Source organism: Podarcis melisellensis (genome assembly GCF_964234715.1).
Source record: "Podarcis melisellensis genome assembly, chromosome: 12".
In the NCBI taxonomy this organism is placed as follows: Eukaryota; Metazoa; Chordata; class Lepidosauria; order Squamata; family Lacertidae; genus Podarcis; species Podarcis melisellensis.
In genome coordinates this window covers 57,274,831-57,292,565 of record NC_138544.1, presented here as the reverse complement: position 1 = coordinate 57,292,565, position 17,735 = coordinate 57,274,831, and the positions used below count along the sequence as shown (strand labels likewise).

The window sequence follows — 17,735 nt, the reverse complement described above, 5'->3', positions numbered from 1 at the left end:
GAAAATTAGCTCTGATTCCTAGTCATTTGGAGTCGTTGATCACATTTGACATAAAAAAAGAATGGCGGCATGTATTGTCCCTAATTCTCAATGCCAAAATGCAAGGGTGAGATACTCAGTCCACTTCTGTTTGCAAGGTTCATACAGTTCTTAACTTCATGTCAGTTCTTCTGTTAACCTGCAGAGGAGCCAAGCTCTTTCTGGGGTATAGCCATTCAGTATGTGAGCAACTGTTTGGCCACAGTGCCCAGGGAGCACAAGAGAAAGCAGATCTCACTGCAAAGGTGATAGCCTGCCATCTAGAGGGTTGCAGGTGCACTAGCGACTGGCACTGTGAAGTTTGGTGAGTAGCTTTTCAGGGAGGCAGTGGAAGAGGGTGGGATTGCAGGCCCTTCTGCTGATACAGCCAAGAGACCACCAGCATTGGGACCCTTCTTTCTTGAACTCTTTCCATTCCAGGTGGTTGTCATAAAAACTCTGAAATTGGGAACTACTGCCTGTTTGATCACACACCCCATTCATCCCTTTCCCTCAGTGGTGGCTGGCGCCAACTATAATTAGTATGGCAGAAGGAAGGGATGTTGAGCCGTCATGTGAATGTAGGAGAGCTGGGATTTTGGCACACTATGGCCACAATTCAGACCTTCTTTGTTCTGAAGCCGTTGGGGGGTCCCGGAGCTCCCCTCCACCTGTCCTGAATCTTCAACATCTTTGGATGTCCTACTGTAAGTTTAGGTTCACACAACTAATGTGGATTAAATCGCTCTGCTGCTTTTGTGCGACAAATCCACTTAAACAAAAAAAAACCACTCACCTTTTGCAGTTAGGAAAGTGGTGGAGGAATGCACTGAAGGAGTGTGCAATGGACAAACAATTAACGGGGAAACAGACCCATGAGAAAATCAGGATGAATTCTCCTTGCTGCATAGCGACCCCGCAAACAAATGAGAACGGATGCTCGCTAAGGACCAGTCATAGTCTAACCACCACGTAAGCATCCATCTGAACCAAACGCTCAAGAAATTGCCGATGCTGGAAATAAATAAGGTCTGCCCTAGTGCTTTGAGAGGGTGTGAGGTCCCTGGCTCCCAGGTTTATCTTTTTGAGAGATAACTTGATTATTAAAAGCAGTCAGGCAGGCAGGCGCTGTAGTGTGGAGTGCTATTTCAAAGAAGATAAGCAAAGCTGTGAATTCCCTGTGATGCTGGCGTGCTTTGCATCAATAATGCACCAGGGGGAAATGAGTGATCTATTGAGGGCAATCCCTTGATGGGGCTGCTGCTTTGTTTCCACCTCCTCTGGGAGGAAGGAGCCAGTCTTTGCATTGCTCACCTAGAGGAATGTAGTAGCTTACAGTACACTCCCCCTGTCCCCCCTCAGTTAAATGAAGACAGCTTAATTTATCCAGCTTCCTTCATCCAGTCGTCTAACTTCTGCAGGGCTTCTCTTCCCAGCTTTGCAGCCATTATTTCTTGCAATGACTGCAGCCACAACCTGGTATTGATATCTGCTCCCCCTCTTTATTGATCTGTGCATCTTTCTGCTTTGCATGGATTCAGATACCTAAAGGTTGGCGGGGAGGGTTGAGCAGGAGAGAGACATTATGTAATGTGTCACCTCCTGCATGCTAGGTCTGCAGCATCTTCAACCTTGGCTCTTCTAGACAGTTATTGCGGCATCACGGCAAATTGTCCAATATAGGGCTAAGCGGTGGTTTTGTTGCTTACACTCGCAATTAAAAGTTGACATTCCAGCTGCAAAATGAATGAAGCTTATAAATGAAAATCTCTCTCTCTGTAATTTTCATTTTCACTTTTCCAGTACACTAAAAGCAATTATAACAATAATAGCAAGTAAGAGAAAAGATCCAAGCAAGACAGGAAAAGAAAAGATATCAGGAGAGATGGGGGAGTGGTAGTTAATTAAACTGTGACCTAAAGTGGGGTAGGAGGTTTTTTTCTTCCTCTCCCTTTTACTAATATTATATTATGTATTTTGTGTTTTATGTTGTAAATTGCCCTGTGGTCTCTTGATGAATAATAATTTAAAAACAAATTTAAAAACAAAACAGATAAAATGCAGAAGGCTGAAAACATACATATATATAAAAGCAGTTAAAAATAATTAAGCTATTTGATATAAAAACAAGAGCTATTAAAATACAGATCGTGAAAACAGCACAGCACTATTTTGAAGCCCTTTCCTTAAAGAACAGTCAATCCCCAAAAGCCTGTTGGAATGGAACATCCTTCACTTGCTGGCGAAGAACAATAAGGAGGGAGCCAGTCTTGCTTCTCTGGGGAGGGAGTTCCAGAGTCTGGTGGCTCTTGGTGAAGGAGCATTTGCTGATGCAGGGCTGATGAGCCTTCAGTTGGGTTGTCTCCATGGGGAATATGTACTATTGAGCTCTTTACCTTGGCACACGTTAAGAAGAAGAACCTGGCGACCTCCAGCTTCATCAGATGGATGAAGTGGGCAACACATGCGAAGAAAGTAAACAAAGTTCTGGGGAGCATCTCACTGGTTGAAGACTCGAAGGTGGTCGCATTTGGAGTGCAACTGAAGTGTAGGGCAAAGTGGCTGATATACAAAAATCCCCATGCTGGGCAGCTTTTGTGGAGTCTGGGGTCTGCTGCTGGGGGCAGCCAGCCAGCAGTTTGAAAGAGGGCAGTTTTCTGGCTGGATATCATGTATACTGGGCTAACCTAAGAGGTGGAAGAAGTAGGAGTTAATTTACCACAATAACCACAATTTAAGAAGGATGTTGAGCAGCTGGAAGGTGTGCAGAGGAGGGCAACCAAGATGATCAAGGGTCTGGAAACAGCCTTACAAGAGAACGCTTGAAGGAGCTGGGTATGTTTAGCCTGGAAGAGAGGAGACTATCCAAAATTACATTTGGATAGAAACTGTTTCTCAGGTGGCTAGTCCTAGTCTTTATAATCCTGTACCTTCTTCCAGAAGGCAGAAGCTGAAAGAGATCATTTCCGGGGTGCGCACTTTCCTGCACTATCTTTGCAGCTTTCTTATGGCACCTGGAAGCGTAGATTTGATCCAAGGTGGGAAGAGTGGATATGAGAGGAGATATAAGAGCCATCTTCAACTATCTAAAGAGCTGCCACATGGAAGATGGAGCATGCTTGTTTTCTCCAGCTATGAAGGGTAGGACTCACGGCAATGGCTTCAAGTTACAAGAAAGCAGATTCCAAATAAACATACGGAAAAACTTTCTGACAGTGAGAGCTGTTCGACAGTGAAACGGTCTCTCTCAGGAAGGTGGTGGACTATTCTTCCTTGGAGGTTTTTAAGCAGAGGTTGGATGGTCATCTGTCATGGATGTGTAGCCTTCTTAGACTTTACCGACTGGTGGGGTCTGCGTTGCTCCCGGGAAGTCAAATGACACCGAGGTTGATTCAGAGAAAAAGTTTATTCTGCTCTCCGGATAGCAGAAGGCACTTGCGTGGTCAGCTCACAACAAGCCCAAAGAAATGAGAAATTTCATGCAGCATAGATATCCTCCAGGCACCCTCTCCCCCTTTCCCCAGGAATCCAACCACGTCAGCTTATACACGTAAGTTGACATCCATGACCATAAACAGATATTCCTGTTCTGGTACTCTTGACCATAAAAGGTTGTTCCTGTTCCTATACTCTTATCTTGGGGCAGGAAGGTCACCAACCCTAAGAGCACTCCTGGCGCCGTTCCCGGGTCTCTTGTCAGACCTGACAAGATCTGTGCGTCAGTGTGTAAGATAAGACCCAGATGTGCCATCCCTGCTCCACTCGGAACTGGCAAGGCCATCCATTGCTCCCTTGGAAAAGGAAAAAAGTGGATTTTGGGTCCCGTTTCAGACTGACTGCACAGAAACCCATTCCTTCAGATGCTTTAGCTGAGATTCCTGCATTGCAGGGGGTTGGACTAGATGACTCTTGGTGAGGAGATTTCACCCCTCCCATATCCAAGAATCTCCTGATGATCTCTGCTGATTCTCCAGAGAGGAGGGGCAGTGTTCTGCTCTCTACTTATTCTGCTCCAGCACCACATCAAAGTGTCAGTCAGTCAGTGTGTCGGAGAGAGAGAGACTGAGTGTTACAGATCGTGTGTAGAGATAAGGTTGCTGCTAAGAGCAGCTGCAGACACTCAGTGTAGTGCAGCATTCATTTTCACTTAGACCTATTTAGCTCTGTATATAGTTGTATAATAGTTGTAGATAGAATAAAGAAGATATTCTACAGAGCTGCTCTCCGAGTCGTTTATGCTCTGCTATACTCTGCTGTGTGACGACTGTCTTCTTGTGGAAGTGAATCCGGTGCTCACAACTCTAAGCTGTGAGTCCACAGCACTTTGACCTGTTCCTGTATAGAAAGTGGTCTCTGGAAGTGCTACACAGATCACCTAGCCCAGTCGGGGCTGAATTGGATGAGTCCAGTTCGTGGCACTGGCTCAAGGACGATGCTGACCCTTGGGTCCCTTCCATCTCTACAATTCTATGAAGCGCTATTCTATGTGGTGGTCACAGATTGGTCAGTGGTTGGTGAAGTGAGTCTCGAGGCTTTCCAGGCACTGCATTCCTGTCTTGGTTTATCCTCTGCTGTATCTCATACTTACCTTCTCCTTGTGCTGTCCTTCTCCTTCATTCACTTAGCAAAGCCAGGCAGCCTTTGTCAACCTGGCGTCCTCCATGTTGGACTCCCAGACCCCATCTTCCGCCTGCACAGGGTCACGGCCCGTTCGCTGCTCTTCAAGAGGCCACAGCTCTTCTTCTGATGCACAACAGTGTTCCAAGGTCAAATACCCAGTGCTGCCCTTTCAAAAACAGCAAAATTGAAGACTCACTGGCCCAGGCTCGGCAGACACCCTCCAGCACAACCGCGGCCGTTTTTCATGTAGGCAGAGCTGCCTTGTCCATGAAAGTCTTCTGACAACTCCAGAAACGTCATGTCTGCTTAGCATCAATTAAGGAAAGGTGGCGAGAATGGGGGGTGGCAGAGACTGTGTATCCTGGGCTTTTTTTGGCCATGCTTTCAATTTTCGAGTTCTAAAAATATATCTGGAGAAGTGGGAGAAGCCTGGCTCACTGAAGCTGTCCATCCTTTTCTTGAAACTTTCCAGGAGATGAGCTATTTTCTATTTTTCAGTAATGCGCCATTATGGTGTGCGGTGCTTCATTGGAACGTAATAAGAAATAGATACAGGTCCTTCTCTGAAAAGGCTTAGAATCTTAATCTTAGAATCATAGACTTGGAAGGGGACCTAAGGATCATTTAGTCCTGAGCCCTGCAATTCACAAATATGCAGCAGTCCCATAGAGGGATTGAACCTGCAGCCTTGCCATTATCCGCACCATGCTGCAACCAACTGAGCTATCCAGAAAGTAGACGACAAAAGGAGGAGAGAGGTGGAGAGGCAAGAGTAAGATGGGAGCAATATGGGCAAATTTCATCCCAATCTATTTAGGCTTGGTTTCAGTAGGACAGCCTTCTCCAACTTGGTGCTCTCCAGACATTTTGGACTCCAATCCTATCCGTTCTGTGGTGTAGTGTAGCCCAAATCGTCTGAAGGGAGCCATGTTGGAGAAGACTGCAGTTGGTGGGTAGGGATTTCAAGAGGCCGGACACTGTGTAGCTGTGCCTCAGTACAAGACTTGGGGCAGCAAGGGAGACAGGATGGTCATAGGAGGAAGCAGAAGAACTTCTGGTCATGATAAGAGGGTAAAGGGCATTTTGGATCTGGCCAATGGCTAGTCTAGTCCAGAGCCCTGCTCTCACCTTCGCCAACCAATGGGAAGGCCACCAGTGTGCAACAGCAGTCTCCCCACTTCCTGACCTGGCATTCAGAGGCCTCCACCAGTGGAGTTGTAACAACCATTGTGACTGGCAGCCTTTGATGTAGTGGAGAGGCTGGGATATTGATAAAGGTGGAAAGATGCATCAGCTGCTCCGAATTGGTCAAGGTTTAAAGAGTCTACCTCACCAATAGACTTGACCTGTTTGTTCTTCTCCTGTCTTTGTCGACTGGTAGAGCATCGAAATATTCTTTTGGAATCGGAGCATCATATCCGTGGAGCTTGGGAGAACTTTTGGCGTTTTGTACAGCGTTTGTGATGCTGCTGTCAAACCATATTCTGATACAAATATTGAACAAAGGAGTACATAGCTTGGCTAATTCTGGTGAATTTATGACAATGCAACTTCTGTCTAGTTGAAAGAGGAAGAGAAGAGAGGTGTTGCATTCAGAGCTGTAGGATTTTCCGTAGCTGCACAAAAACAGTGAACAGTTTTTTATCATAGCAGCTGTTGGAATGATGAGTATTTAAGGCATATTCATCTGGGTGCTAGTGAAAACAATATATTTATTGAATATAGTGAGCATACATTTTTCTCAATACCTGTTGAGCATAATGATCACACTGACTAGTTATGCCATTTTAGAATTCTTTTGGAACCTTTTTTTAAAAAAATACTCTTCTGTACTTTTGGATGATGTTGTTTACTCTTTTTTAAAAAAGTGTTCCTCAGCTTTACCTTCATGTTATTATTTTGAATACAGTGGTACCTCGGGTTAAGTACTTAATTCGTTCCGGAGGTCCGTTCTTAACCTGAAACTGTTCTTAACTTGAAGCACCACTTTAGCTAATGGGGCCTCCCGCTGCTGCCGCGCCGCCAGAGCACGATTTCTGTTCTCATCCTGAAGCAAAGTTCTTAACCCGAGGTACTATTTCTGGGTTAGCGGAGTCTGTAACCTGAAGCGTATGTAACCCCAGATACCACTGTATAGAAAAAGAGGGCATCTCCCAGTTTCGAGACTGTGAGCCAATCTTTCGAAATCAGTCCCTCACGTAATGTAAACTTTGTTGCCCGAGGACTGATGGATCTTCACAGTTTTCTTCTGCTGAAGATTAATATTCTCCTCTTGTGCCATCTTCTCTCATCTATGCCCTCCCAAGTCTTGAATTAGCAGCTGGAAAAACAGCTAGTTGCTCATTGGGGGGGGGGATGCTTTTAAATGGAGGTTTCCTGGCTTTAAGTTGCTAAGTCTCGGAGCTGCAAGTCCCCTCTCCTTATGCAAATAGCCGCCTTGCTTTGATGTCGTTCATTTCATTTTATTTGGGTGCCCTCTGGAATTAATGGCCTTGCCTGAGCAGTGCATGACGGATTGGGGAGATCTGTTTCTCGCTGCGGCCGCCGCTCGTGCAGCATGTGAATTTGCAGCTCTTTGCCGGTGGGACTTGGGAAGACGAAACTAGGTCAGCGGCGCTTGTGCGTGTGCGAATATAGGCAGAGAAACGGGCTATAATCTCAGCATTAAACAAACCCGACTGTAAGGGCTGCGGGGGGTTTGCTATTTTAAGCGCTCTCGTCTCCCTGATTGCCAGTGCTCAGCGCAGAGCAAACAGATAGTTGCAGGAGCCTTTGTGCTGGAGCCGAGAGGACACTTTTTCCGTCGATTGCTTTTGAATGGCGCCCATTTAGCAAGCACAATTCTGTGCTTCCGTGGGCAGAAGGTGGGCAGGGTCATGGGTTTGAGCCCCATGTTGGGCGAAATATTCCTGCAGTGCAGGGGGTTGGGGCTTACTGTATTTTTCGCTCTATAAGATGCACCAGACCTCAAGACGCTCCTAGTATTTGGAGGAGGAAAACAAGAAAAAAAATATTCTGAATCTCAGAAGCCAGAACAGCAAGAGGGATCGCTGCACAGTGAAAGCAGCAATCCCTCTTGCTGTTCTGGCTTCTGGGATAGCTGCGCAGCCTGTATTCGCTCCATAAGACGTACACACATTTCCCCTTACTTTTTTGGAGGGAAAAAGTGAGTCTTATAGAGCAAATATAATTGCTCCTCTTCTCTCCAGGGTGTTAGGCAGGCAATAGCAAATCACCTATAATGTTTAATCTCAGTCTATTCCTTCATTTCCTTTGAAGCCACAGCTTCATTAGACTTCATAGGGCAGATTTCCAGTAGGGTCCAAGAGATCCTGCCTTCCGCTTCCCTGCTCTTGTTCTCACCCATTGCACCTCTGCGGTCTCCATCCCTGTAACTGCCAGCAGCTCACACAGCCAGGCCTGGCCACGAGCCACATCTGTGGTCTTTGCCCCAGCCAAACCAAACTTCCTCCCTTGAGAGAAGCTGGGCGGTTGGTCAGCACCCTGTGGCTGGCTTTCTCTATTCGGCCTGTAAGAGCTGTGTGTGCTCCACAGTTTCACAGCTGGCTGATGGCTTAGGGCCAAAGCAGCAACTGCATTTTTAGCCTGTATTTGTTGTATGGCATGTTGCTTGGCTTGGTTGCATTCTGCCTCTGTTTGTTGAATTTATTCCCTGATTGCATTTTATTGATTTGCTTTTGCATCGTGCATTTCCTCCGAGGACCCTTGGGTCCAAGAGGCATCTGGTTTTGTCCTGGGAGGGAGATTAGACAAGCAGGTGACTGGCCTGGTGTTACTCAGTGACCTCTGGGTCTGAGCAGTGATTTGAATCCAGGTCTCCCTGACAATGTGGGACGCGGGTGGCACTGTGGGTTAAACCACAGAGACTAGGGCCTGCCGATCAGAAGGTCGGTTCGAATCCCTATGACGGGGTGAGCTCCTGTTGCTCGGTCCCTGCTCCTGCCAACCTAGCAGTTTGAAAGCACGTCAAAGTGCAAGTAGATAAATAGGTACCACTCTCGCGGGAAGGTAAACGGTGTTTCCGTGTGCTGCTCTGGTTCGCCAGAAGCGGCTTAGTCATGCTGGCCACATGACCCGGAAGCTGTACGCCGGCTCCCTTGGCCAATAAAGCGAGATGAGCGCCGTAACCCCAGAGTCGGTCACGACTGGACCTAAAGGTCAGGGGTCCCTTTAGCTTTACCTCCCTGATCATAAGAACATATGGAGAACCCTCCTGGATCAGGCCAGCGACACATCTAGTCCAGCATCCTCTTCTCACCTTGGCCAACCAGATGCCTATTATGGGAAACCCGCAAGCAAGATTCGAACACAAGAGTCCTCTCCCCTCCTGTGGTTTCCAGCAGCTGGTATTCAGAAGCATTGCTGCCTATGAGAGCCAGTGTGGTGTAGTGGTTAAGAGTGATGGACTCGTAATCTGGTGAACCGGGTTCGCTTCCCCGCTCCTCCACCTGCAGCTGCTGGGTGACCTTGGGCTAGTCACACTTCTCTGAAGTCTCTCAGCCCCACTCACCTCACAGAGTGTTTGTTGTGGGGGAGGAAGGAAAAGGAGAGTGTTAGCCGCTTTGAGACTCCTTTGGGTACTGATAAAGCGGGATATCAAATCCAACTCTCCTTCCTCTGACTGTGGAGGCAGAGCACAGCCATCGTGGGTAGTAGCTATCAATAGCCCTCCATGGTGAAGAGCATTACTCACATTCATAAAAACCTGACCTTGCATTGTAAAAGTCCTTTTTTAATGTGTCCCCTTCCCCATAACAGTTAGCTAAGCTGGGGGGAGGTGGTTGTACTCAGCACAAATATAACTGGTTACAATTATTATTTTTGCTCTAATGAATTCAATGCTTTAAAAGTCCTTGACCAAATCATCTCCTTCACCTTCTCTTTGGCTGGTTCAATGCCCAGACTCGGGCCTTAGCTGCAGAAGATGGTCTCTCCATCTTCCTTGCCTGTGTGCAGTCATGCAGATGGGATTGACCTTGTGCTGAGCAGCAGTTTGGAAGCCTCTGAAGCTCAGAAAGAGCTTTCTAGCCTTTTGCTTTTAGGTCTCGATGTCTCTGAGGAACGAAGCCTTTAAGTCAGCTTCTCTTCCAATCTGGTCCTTTGTTTTGGACTACAACTCCCATCAGCCTCAGCGGGCGGGTCGAACTCATGCTCACAAAGTCAAAAATACTAAAGATTATTTTTCAAAGGTCTGGTGGGATGAGGCTTGCCTGTTACGTATGGTAATTCTCTGTGCAAGAATAGTGGCCTGTTAAGAGTGGCGTCATTCTAATGTCCCAGACGGCTTATACAGCCACACGGATCTCTGCAGAGCAGACGATGAAACAGGCAAATAAATTTGGTTGCTGCCATAGCCAAAGTTTATTATTGTGTATGTGTGTTTTGAGGCTTGAATCAGCCCCTGGTTAAAGTCTTGAGTATGGTTCAGCCAACTGAGGTTGATGGCTGTTGTCATTTGGGGCCGTCGGTTGTGCATCATTAATCGACCACATCACTGTGTTTCCCATCCCAGTTAATGCAAGCCATCTTTGGCCTCCGTCTGTTCAGAAGCAAGTTTCACACACTCTTACTACAAGATTAGGGTAGCTAATTAAATTTCCCCGAGGCTGGCCTGCGGGTGCTTCTTGGGAGTGTCTCCCAACGTCCGCTTGGCACCAACTTGCCTAACTGGCTACCCATAATAGAAGAAGCTTTTGAGAGATTAGTTCTGCTCTACGGGGATGGACTTACCAGTTCTCCCATGGACAGAAGCGGAGAGCTGCCTGAACTGGAACTGGTAGCAACCACGCACATCTAAAACATGTTGATAAGAATCAATTTAAGATCAAACAGTTACCCAGCACCTGGGAATTGTGAGCTTGTGAGCTTTCCCTCAGGGACCAGAATGTTGAATTAGATGGCCTGTTGGCCTGATCCTGCTGTGCTCTTCTTCTGTTCTGATGTGCTCTTTCTCTCCCCTTGCCCAACACCGTTCTTATAAAACTATCTACTAATTGTTAGCATGCAGAATTTGGTACAGGCTGGTAAGCAAGAGAACCAGGGCGAGAAGACTATTCCCTGCAGTAGGCACAAAGAAGTGGGACCTGCAACAAGTTTATTAAATGTATTTCATGTCTCGTGAGCATGCTGTTATTTAGCAATTCCAGGTTTCCAACCTGTTTTAGGGTCCCCCATTTTTCTTATTTAATTTCAGCAAACTTTGGGATTTCCCCAAGTCTGCCGATGCTTCCCTCTTGCGTAGAGATGGTGATTGGCAGGATAGTACAGTGGTACCTTGGGTTACAGATGTTTCGGGTTACAGACGCTTCAGGTTACAGACTCCACTAACCCAGAAATAGTACCTCGGGTTAAGAACTTTGATTCAGGATGAGAACAGAAATTGCATGGTGGCGGCAGCAGGAGGCCCCATTAGCTAAAGTGGTACCTCAGGTTAAGAACAGTTTCAGGTTAAGAACGGACCTCCGGAATGAATTAAGTTGTTAACCTGAGGTACCACTGTACCAACAAGTAACTGGAAGCGGTGACTGAAGACAAGTGCAAGCTAAGGAGGCCACCAGCAGATTCTCTAGTGTCAGCCCCACTGAAAAGGGATGCTCTGTTGCTTAGGCACACGGTTGCAGGTTCCTTGGATCTTGCAGCAGCTCCTGCTTTCTGTCCAAGTGAGTCATTTTGGGGCCGCAGGCAAGTTCATGAAGCCTGCTGTCGTGAATCTCCCTTAGGCATAGCATCACGAAGCTTGCTTGAAAGGAAGAGAATTGTAAAAGTGATGCAGAGAGGAGCACTTGCACCAACTAAATGTGACACAGCACAGTTGGATCAGCTAAAATTGCCGCATGAGATCAGGTAGCACTTAGCTGGCCTTGGGCTTGCTTAGCAATACCAGTCTGCAGAAACGAGTTGGCATCGTCGCTGCTGCCTGTCTCTTCCCCTCTGGTGCTTTTGCTACAAAAGGGGGGGGGTTATAAATCCTCCTTTGAACCCAGAGGCCTGCAGAGCATTGGAGAGAAGCTGTTTTATATTTAGCAGCTCATCACAAGAGTTCCTGTGGTACTTCTCTCCCTGCCATATTTGCATGGCTCCCCACTTCCCCACTGTTCCCAGAATGCCTTGTGTTTCCAGGGAAATTTCCCCTCCCACTGTTTAAAGACAAAGACTTCAGTAGCTTTGGCTCCTAGGGATGTTTCTTCACGCTGGAGGAAAGCCCATCTTCCAACATCATCTGACTCGACATTCCTTCTTTCCACCTTGCTAGCTTCACAGGAGTTTCTCACCCACTATGGATTAGATTTTTAACAGCATGCACAACACGTGGATTATCCCCTTGCTGTGCAACCTGATCTTCCTGGTGCAGCGCATGGGGCAGCCTTAAATCTTTGGGCTGTGCCCTCCTTGCCATAGTCAACCGCGTCACTCTCCTCCCTAGCTGTGCAATGGGCAGGAGGCCTTGGAAGGAAGCCACTTTGCCCTTTGCCAAATTTGGGGCCTGCGCATGGCAAATGGAAGAAGGGCTTTGAGGCGCTTAAAGGATTTTAATAATAAATCAGCTGTATAATCATGGATATGTTAAACAAATAGACACGTTGCAAAACACCGAATGAAAGCGCCTTTCTGGGAGGGTAAGGAATGCTTACGCACCGGTGTTAAGAACTTGCAATTCGGTAAACAGGGTACCACTCTGAGTGAGAAGGAAATGATGGCAACAACAGCTTTCATGTAGCATCATCACTGAGGGAGCTAAAATTTTGAGGGAAGGGGGCAGAGATAAATTAGTAAGACCCACCAGTATTGTGGACAATCCAGAGTTGAAAAATACTAAGTGCTTGATCTAAGAGGATGCTTATCTGCGTCAGTTCCTGTGGTTCTTAACTGTAGCATGGTAACCATAAATGATCCTTGGGGTGCAGACTGGAAGAGAGAGTCACCACTTTCTCTAAAAATAATAAGGTTTGGTGTACAAGGGGTGGGGTGGAAATCTTGTAAGAGAATAAGCACAAGTGCTTTATTATTCTGTGAAAATGTATTCCCCAAGTTAAATCATGTTAAATGTGCTTTCTTTTCCCTTCCTGATCAAATATTTCCATTCAGATACATTTGTCCTTTGGAAGAAGTGTGTGGTTGCTAAGAGACTTCTAATTCTGAGTATGGAAGGATAAATAAATATCTATTGTGCAGCGGTCTGCAGACCACAATTCCCTTGCTTATATTTGAACATACTTTGCATGGACACCAAAATTGGTTGGATACCTGTTCAAGCATTTGAATGGCATCTCTCTCTCTATGGGAAAATTAAGATGGGTGTTTATCATTTTGAGAATGTGAGCTGATTCTCCCATTTTGTTAATTTCCTTTCTTCTTTAACAGAGCTGCAAGTCAGTTTTAAAAAAGAAGGGTGAGATGCAGATGCAGTAAGCAGTCTGCATTATTTTCTGAGAATAGCTATCTGAAAAAAGTTTTGCTGCTTTCGAGGCACATGTTAGCACCCAGCGATGTGACCCTGAAACACAGGATGTTGGTGTTGGCTCTCTCTGCAAAGCGCTGCACTGGTAGCAACCCCCTGTGTCGCTCCAGCAGGGATCCAGTAGAAACAAAGCAGCTCATTCTGGTATAAAGGGATGGCTGACGGCCTCTGACTTCCTGCTTCTCATGAAGACAAGCAGCTGCAGCCCTCCCAGAAGTTTCAGAAACAAACAAACCCAATGCAAACGGTTGCCAATGGCGGAGCGTTTTACATACCAGCTTTTCACTGCGAGGTCTCAAACACAATCCTCTTTGTTCGCTTCTCTTGGACTTATTTACATGAGTAAGCCTCGTGGCTCATTCTGTCATTGGCCGTAGCTATCACTGAAGTGCACAGGGAGAGTGTCGATGGCCAGAGGTTACCTGCTACGTGCATTGAGGTGATTGCGGTGACATGGCCTTTGGCACGAAACCCTCTTGTCTGGTGACCGGGAGGAGAGAAAAAGGGAAACGAGGGTTAAGTTGCAAATGATGCATCGACTTGGGGCGATGGAGGACAGCTGAGAAAGCTGCTGGTTCTGTGTGACCAGCTAGTATTGCAAATTGTTCACCAAGGTAGGACTGAGGGGCTGCAGGGACAGGCCAGTAGACAGGTGGGGGAAAGGTGTTTATCTGTGTAGAGATTTGTACACACAGAAGCACATGACAATGAACGTGTCTGTGTTCACGGCAGTGATTATATAAACAATTGTTTAACATGCTTGCTAGTCCAGGCTGCATCAACAGAAGTATAGCGTCAGGATCCAGGGAAGTCGTGGTACTGCTCGATTCTGTCTTGATCAGATCCCACCTGGAGTCCTCAGTCCAGTTCTGGGCACCCCAGTTTAAAAAGCAAATTGACAAGCTGGAACGTATGCAGAGGAGATTGACCAGGATCATCAAGGGCTGGCAACCAAGTCTTGTGGAGAATGGCTGAGGGAGTTGGAGATGTTTAGTCTGGAAAAGAGGAGACTGGGAGGAGATATTAGAGCCATTTTCAGATATCTGAAGGGCTGTCACATGGAAGATGGAACAAGCTTGTTTTCTCCTGCTCCTAAGGCTAGGGCTGAACCAATGGATTCAAATGCAAGAAAGGAGATTTCAACTAAACATTAGGAAGACGTTGCTGATACTATGCACCGTTTGAAAGGGGAGCGAACTACCTCAAAAGGGGGTGGACTCTCCTTTCTTGGAAAATTTTAAGCAGAGGTTCAATAGCTATTTGGGATTCTTCAGCTATGATTCCTACGATGACCCTTGGGGTCCCTTCCAAGTCTACAATTGTGTGATTCTGTACCGATGAGGAATGAGCAGGTGGGCAGGAGAAGGAAATCACTACTGTAATACTTCTGGGAACTTGTAAAAGAAACTTGGGAATGCTAAGGCACTACTTGGCTTGACTTGGAAAAGGTTTGCCCATAGGTCGTTGTACAGCGGAGGATTGAATGGAGACATGGATTTGCTTGAGGGAAGGGGGATGACCACTGCTTGCTTCTCTCCATTGTGAAAATTGTCCTTAGTTTAGTGGGCTGTAGCTTGCAGGTCCAACTGAAGTTCTTCTCTGACACAACCAAGGGCTCGGTTTGACTTGCTGGTTATCAACAATGCTTTCCTTTTTCTCTTCCCAGTGTCCCCAGGAAAGATCATGGATGAAAAGATGTCCTACAAGGAGTTTCTGGACCGCAATGATTCGTGGACAATGGACGACAGGGCCCATTGCTTTGATCCACAGCCAGCATTTAAGCCCATGGATGTAACAGGTAAGAAGTAGCTGCAGCTTCACTGAGAACGGAAGCACAGAAGCCTGCATTTTTATTGAAATCCCCCTGAAATTTCAAACCTGAACACCATTCCAGGAACAATGCCTGCTTCTAGAAGTCTATGTTAGATAAGTGTCCCCCGCCCCCTTTAGGACTTGCTTGCCTGAAGGAGTTACCTTCCCCATCCATCTCACCAACCCTCTTCATCAGAGTCTGTCCGGGTCCTCTTCTTCATTGCCTAAACAAGGGGTAGCCAATGTGGTGACCTTCAGATGTCATTGGACTAGAGCTCCCATCATCCCTCTTCTTTAGCCATGCTGACTGGGGCTGATGGGAAGTGGATTCCAATGACATTTAGAGGCACCGCATGGACTATCCTTGGCCTGCTGGTGGGTTTGTCAGTGGTGGCTTCCATGTGGTCGGAACATTCCAAAGGTTGACTATCTGCTGTAGGAGAGAAACGGAAAAAAATACTTCAACCATGATTCCACAGAGGCTCACGCACAGACAGCCAATATTTTCCCCACTACCACAGCACACTTGGTGCTGAGTGCCTTAACTGAGATTCCTACATTGCAGGGGGTTGGACTAGGTAACTGTTGAGGGTCCCTTCCAATCTACAATTCTATGATTCTATGACTTTTTTCAGTGCACACTCCACCGTGACTCAAAGATCTGTTTCTTTGGGTGTAGTCACAACCAGCTTAGACCCCGTGAACATACATGTGGAGCTAGGTACGTGAGACGAGCCTGCCAGAACAGGTCAGTGGCCCATCGAGTCCAGTATCGTCTTTCTCACAGTGGCCAAACAGCTGCATATGGGAAGCCTGTAAGCGGGAGCCAGACATCAGAGCACTCTCTCCTCCTGTGGTTTCCAAAAACTGATATTCAGAGGAATGATGGCTCTCACAGCTGAGGTCAAACACAGCTGCCATCATTGGTAGCTGTTGATCCTCCATGAATTTGTCTAATCCAGCCTTTCTCAACCTGTGGGTCCCCAGATGTTGTTGAACTCCAACTCCAACCACCCCCAGCTAGCAAGGCCAGAGCTCAGGGATGATGGGAGTTGTAGTCCAACAACATCTGGGGACCCACAGGTTGAGGGAGTTCCACTGATTAACCATGTACTGTGCTTTATATTGCAGTCCTGAGCATTCACTTCCAACATCTTCTCCCCAAAGAACCCCTACAATGTTCTGAAAATAGATTAATGTTGATTCCTCTGTCCGTCAGCCCCTTTCTCTTGCCACTTGCATCCAACCAAGTTCTAAAAGCTGGCATGCAGAAAAGCTCACCCCAGTAACGTTCCGATCCCATCTGCTGTCCTGGCTCTTTAAATGTTTTCAGCTGCCAGCACCCCAGGCTGCAGGGACAGGGAACAGACCCTCCATCCCGGGAACAGACCCTCCCTCCCATTCCCCAAGGCTGAGACTTCCTCCGTGGTGGGAATGTATGTGTAAGGACCCTAAAATGGAAACACCATTCCCACGTGCTAGCTATGGACAAGCAGAGATGGAAAAGTGGGCGTGCTGCTGGGTCAAATGTGCAAAACAGGTCAGCGGAGAGGCATACTTTGCTCAGTTGTCCGTCACCCTTAGGCAGTGGCATGGGGCTCCCTTCTCATACCTCTGCTCAGTAAGCTTAATTCCATTAATAAGTCACCTGGAGCAGCGTAGCTGTCATGGATAGTAAAGCTTCCTTGTCTGCTGCAGGAGCATTTGCATGATTTAGCTCTGTGTGCGGCGCTTAATGCCACAGTGATAATTCGTGTGTTCTGGAGCATGAAACAATTGGTCTGGTTGTTCTCTGCCGCTCCCCACCAACCCGATATTCCAGGCTGACGGGGCTCCCCCTGCACGGAAGCACTTCACGTCTTCTTTGTGCGGCTGCCTGCATGAGCAGGGACTCTCTGGACTCCTCAAATCCTTCAAAATTCAATTTCACACAGCGGTTGACTTGGAATGGCTCATGGGCGCTGGCCTACAAGGCTGGGACAGAGAGATTAGTGCGGAGGGCATACAAATTGCATCAGTTAAACTGATTTATCCCCTATCTCAGCCGTTTTTAAAGCTGCCTCAAATAACCCACCAATCCTGAAAAACGGGGAAATGAGGGGGCCCGTTTGCAAAACCCTAGAATATATTGCAATGAGGGCTCAGTAGCAGTTATTCTGACATGTGAAAAGAGGCTTTTGGGTAGAAGTTGATAGCTGATGTGCAAGAATATGCTCTTCTGTAGCCTACACAGTCTGACTTTTGGGTGTGATTCAGTATCGCTGGCTGTGGGAGCTCGGAGATTTTATATTTACACACAGAATTATATTCTGATAGACATCTGGTTGGCCACTGGGAGAACACGATCCTAGATTTGATGGGTCTTTGGCTTGAGCCAGCAGGGATCTACCCACCCACCCATTCCTGCATCAGACAGCATACCACACAAACTTATTATGGATCCCCCTTTAGAATTTGGATAATCACTAAAAGAATATGTATGTTACTGTGATTGATAAAGCAGAGGGCTTTTTTTTTGCTCATGTGGCACAACATATAGGCTTCTGTCTTCATCAACTGCTCTGGTAGAAATGAAACGATGCTGTCTTATTTCTATTCATCTTCCTTTCTTTTTTTCCTGGCTGCCACCTTGGAAACACCATCACTTCTTTTTTATCAGAGCAGCTGATGAAAGCAGAAGCCTAAATGTTTTGCCACATAAATAAAAAAAACCTTTTGTTCATCACAGTAACGTATACATATGGGAAAGCGTATGAACCCACTTAAATAAACCTAACAACCTCTAAGTGAGTAGGCTTGCTGAAAT

The 17,735-nt window shown here is 46.8% G+C and overlaps 1 protein-coding gene across 15 annotated transcripts in view; it reads left to right on the top strand.

Moving 5' to 3' along the window:
* The window catches only part of LOC309381032 (uncharacterized protein), a 206,650-nt gene that overhangs the window by 100,755 nt on the left and 88,160 nt on the right, over nt 1-17,735 (top strand). For all 15 annotated transcript variants that reach the window (XM_081931370.1, XM_081931369.1, XM_081931376.1 and 12 more), the window contains exon 5: nt 14,784-14,915. In XM_081931370.1, coding sequence (XP_081787496.1) covers nt 14,784-14,915 — 132 coding nt within the window. The remainder of the gene's footprint in view (nt 1-14,783; nt 14,916-17,735) is intronic.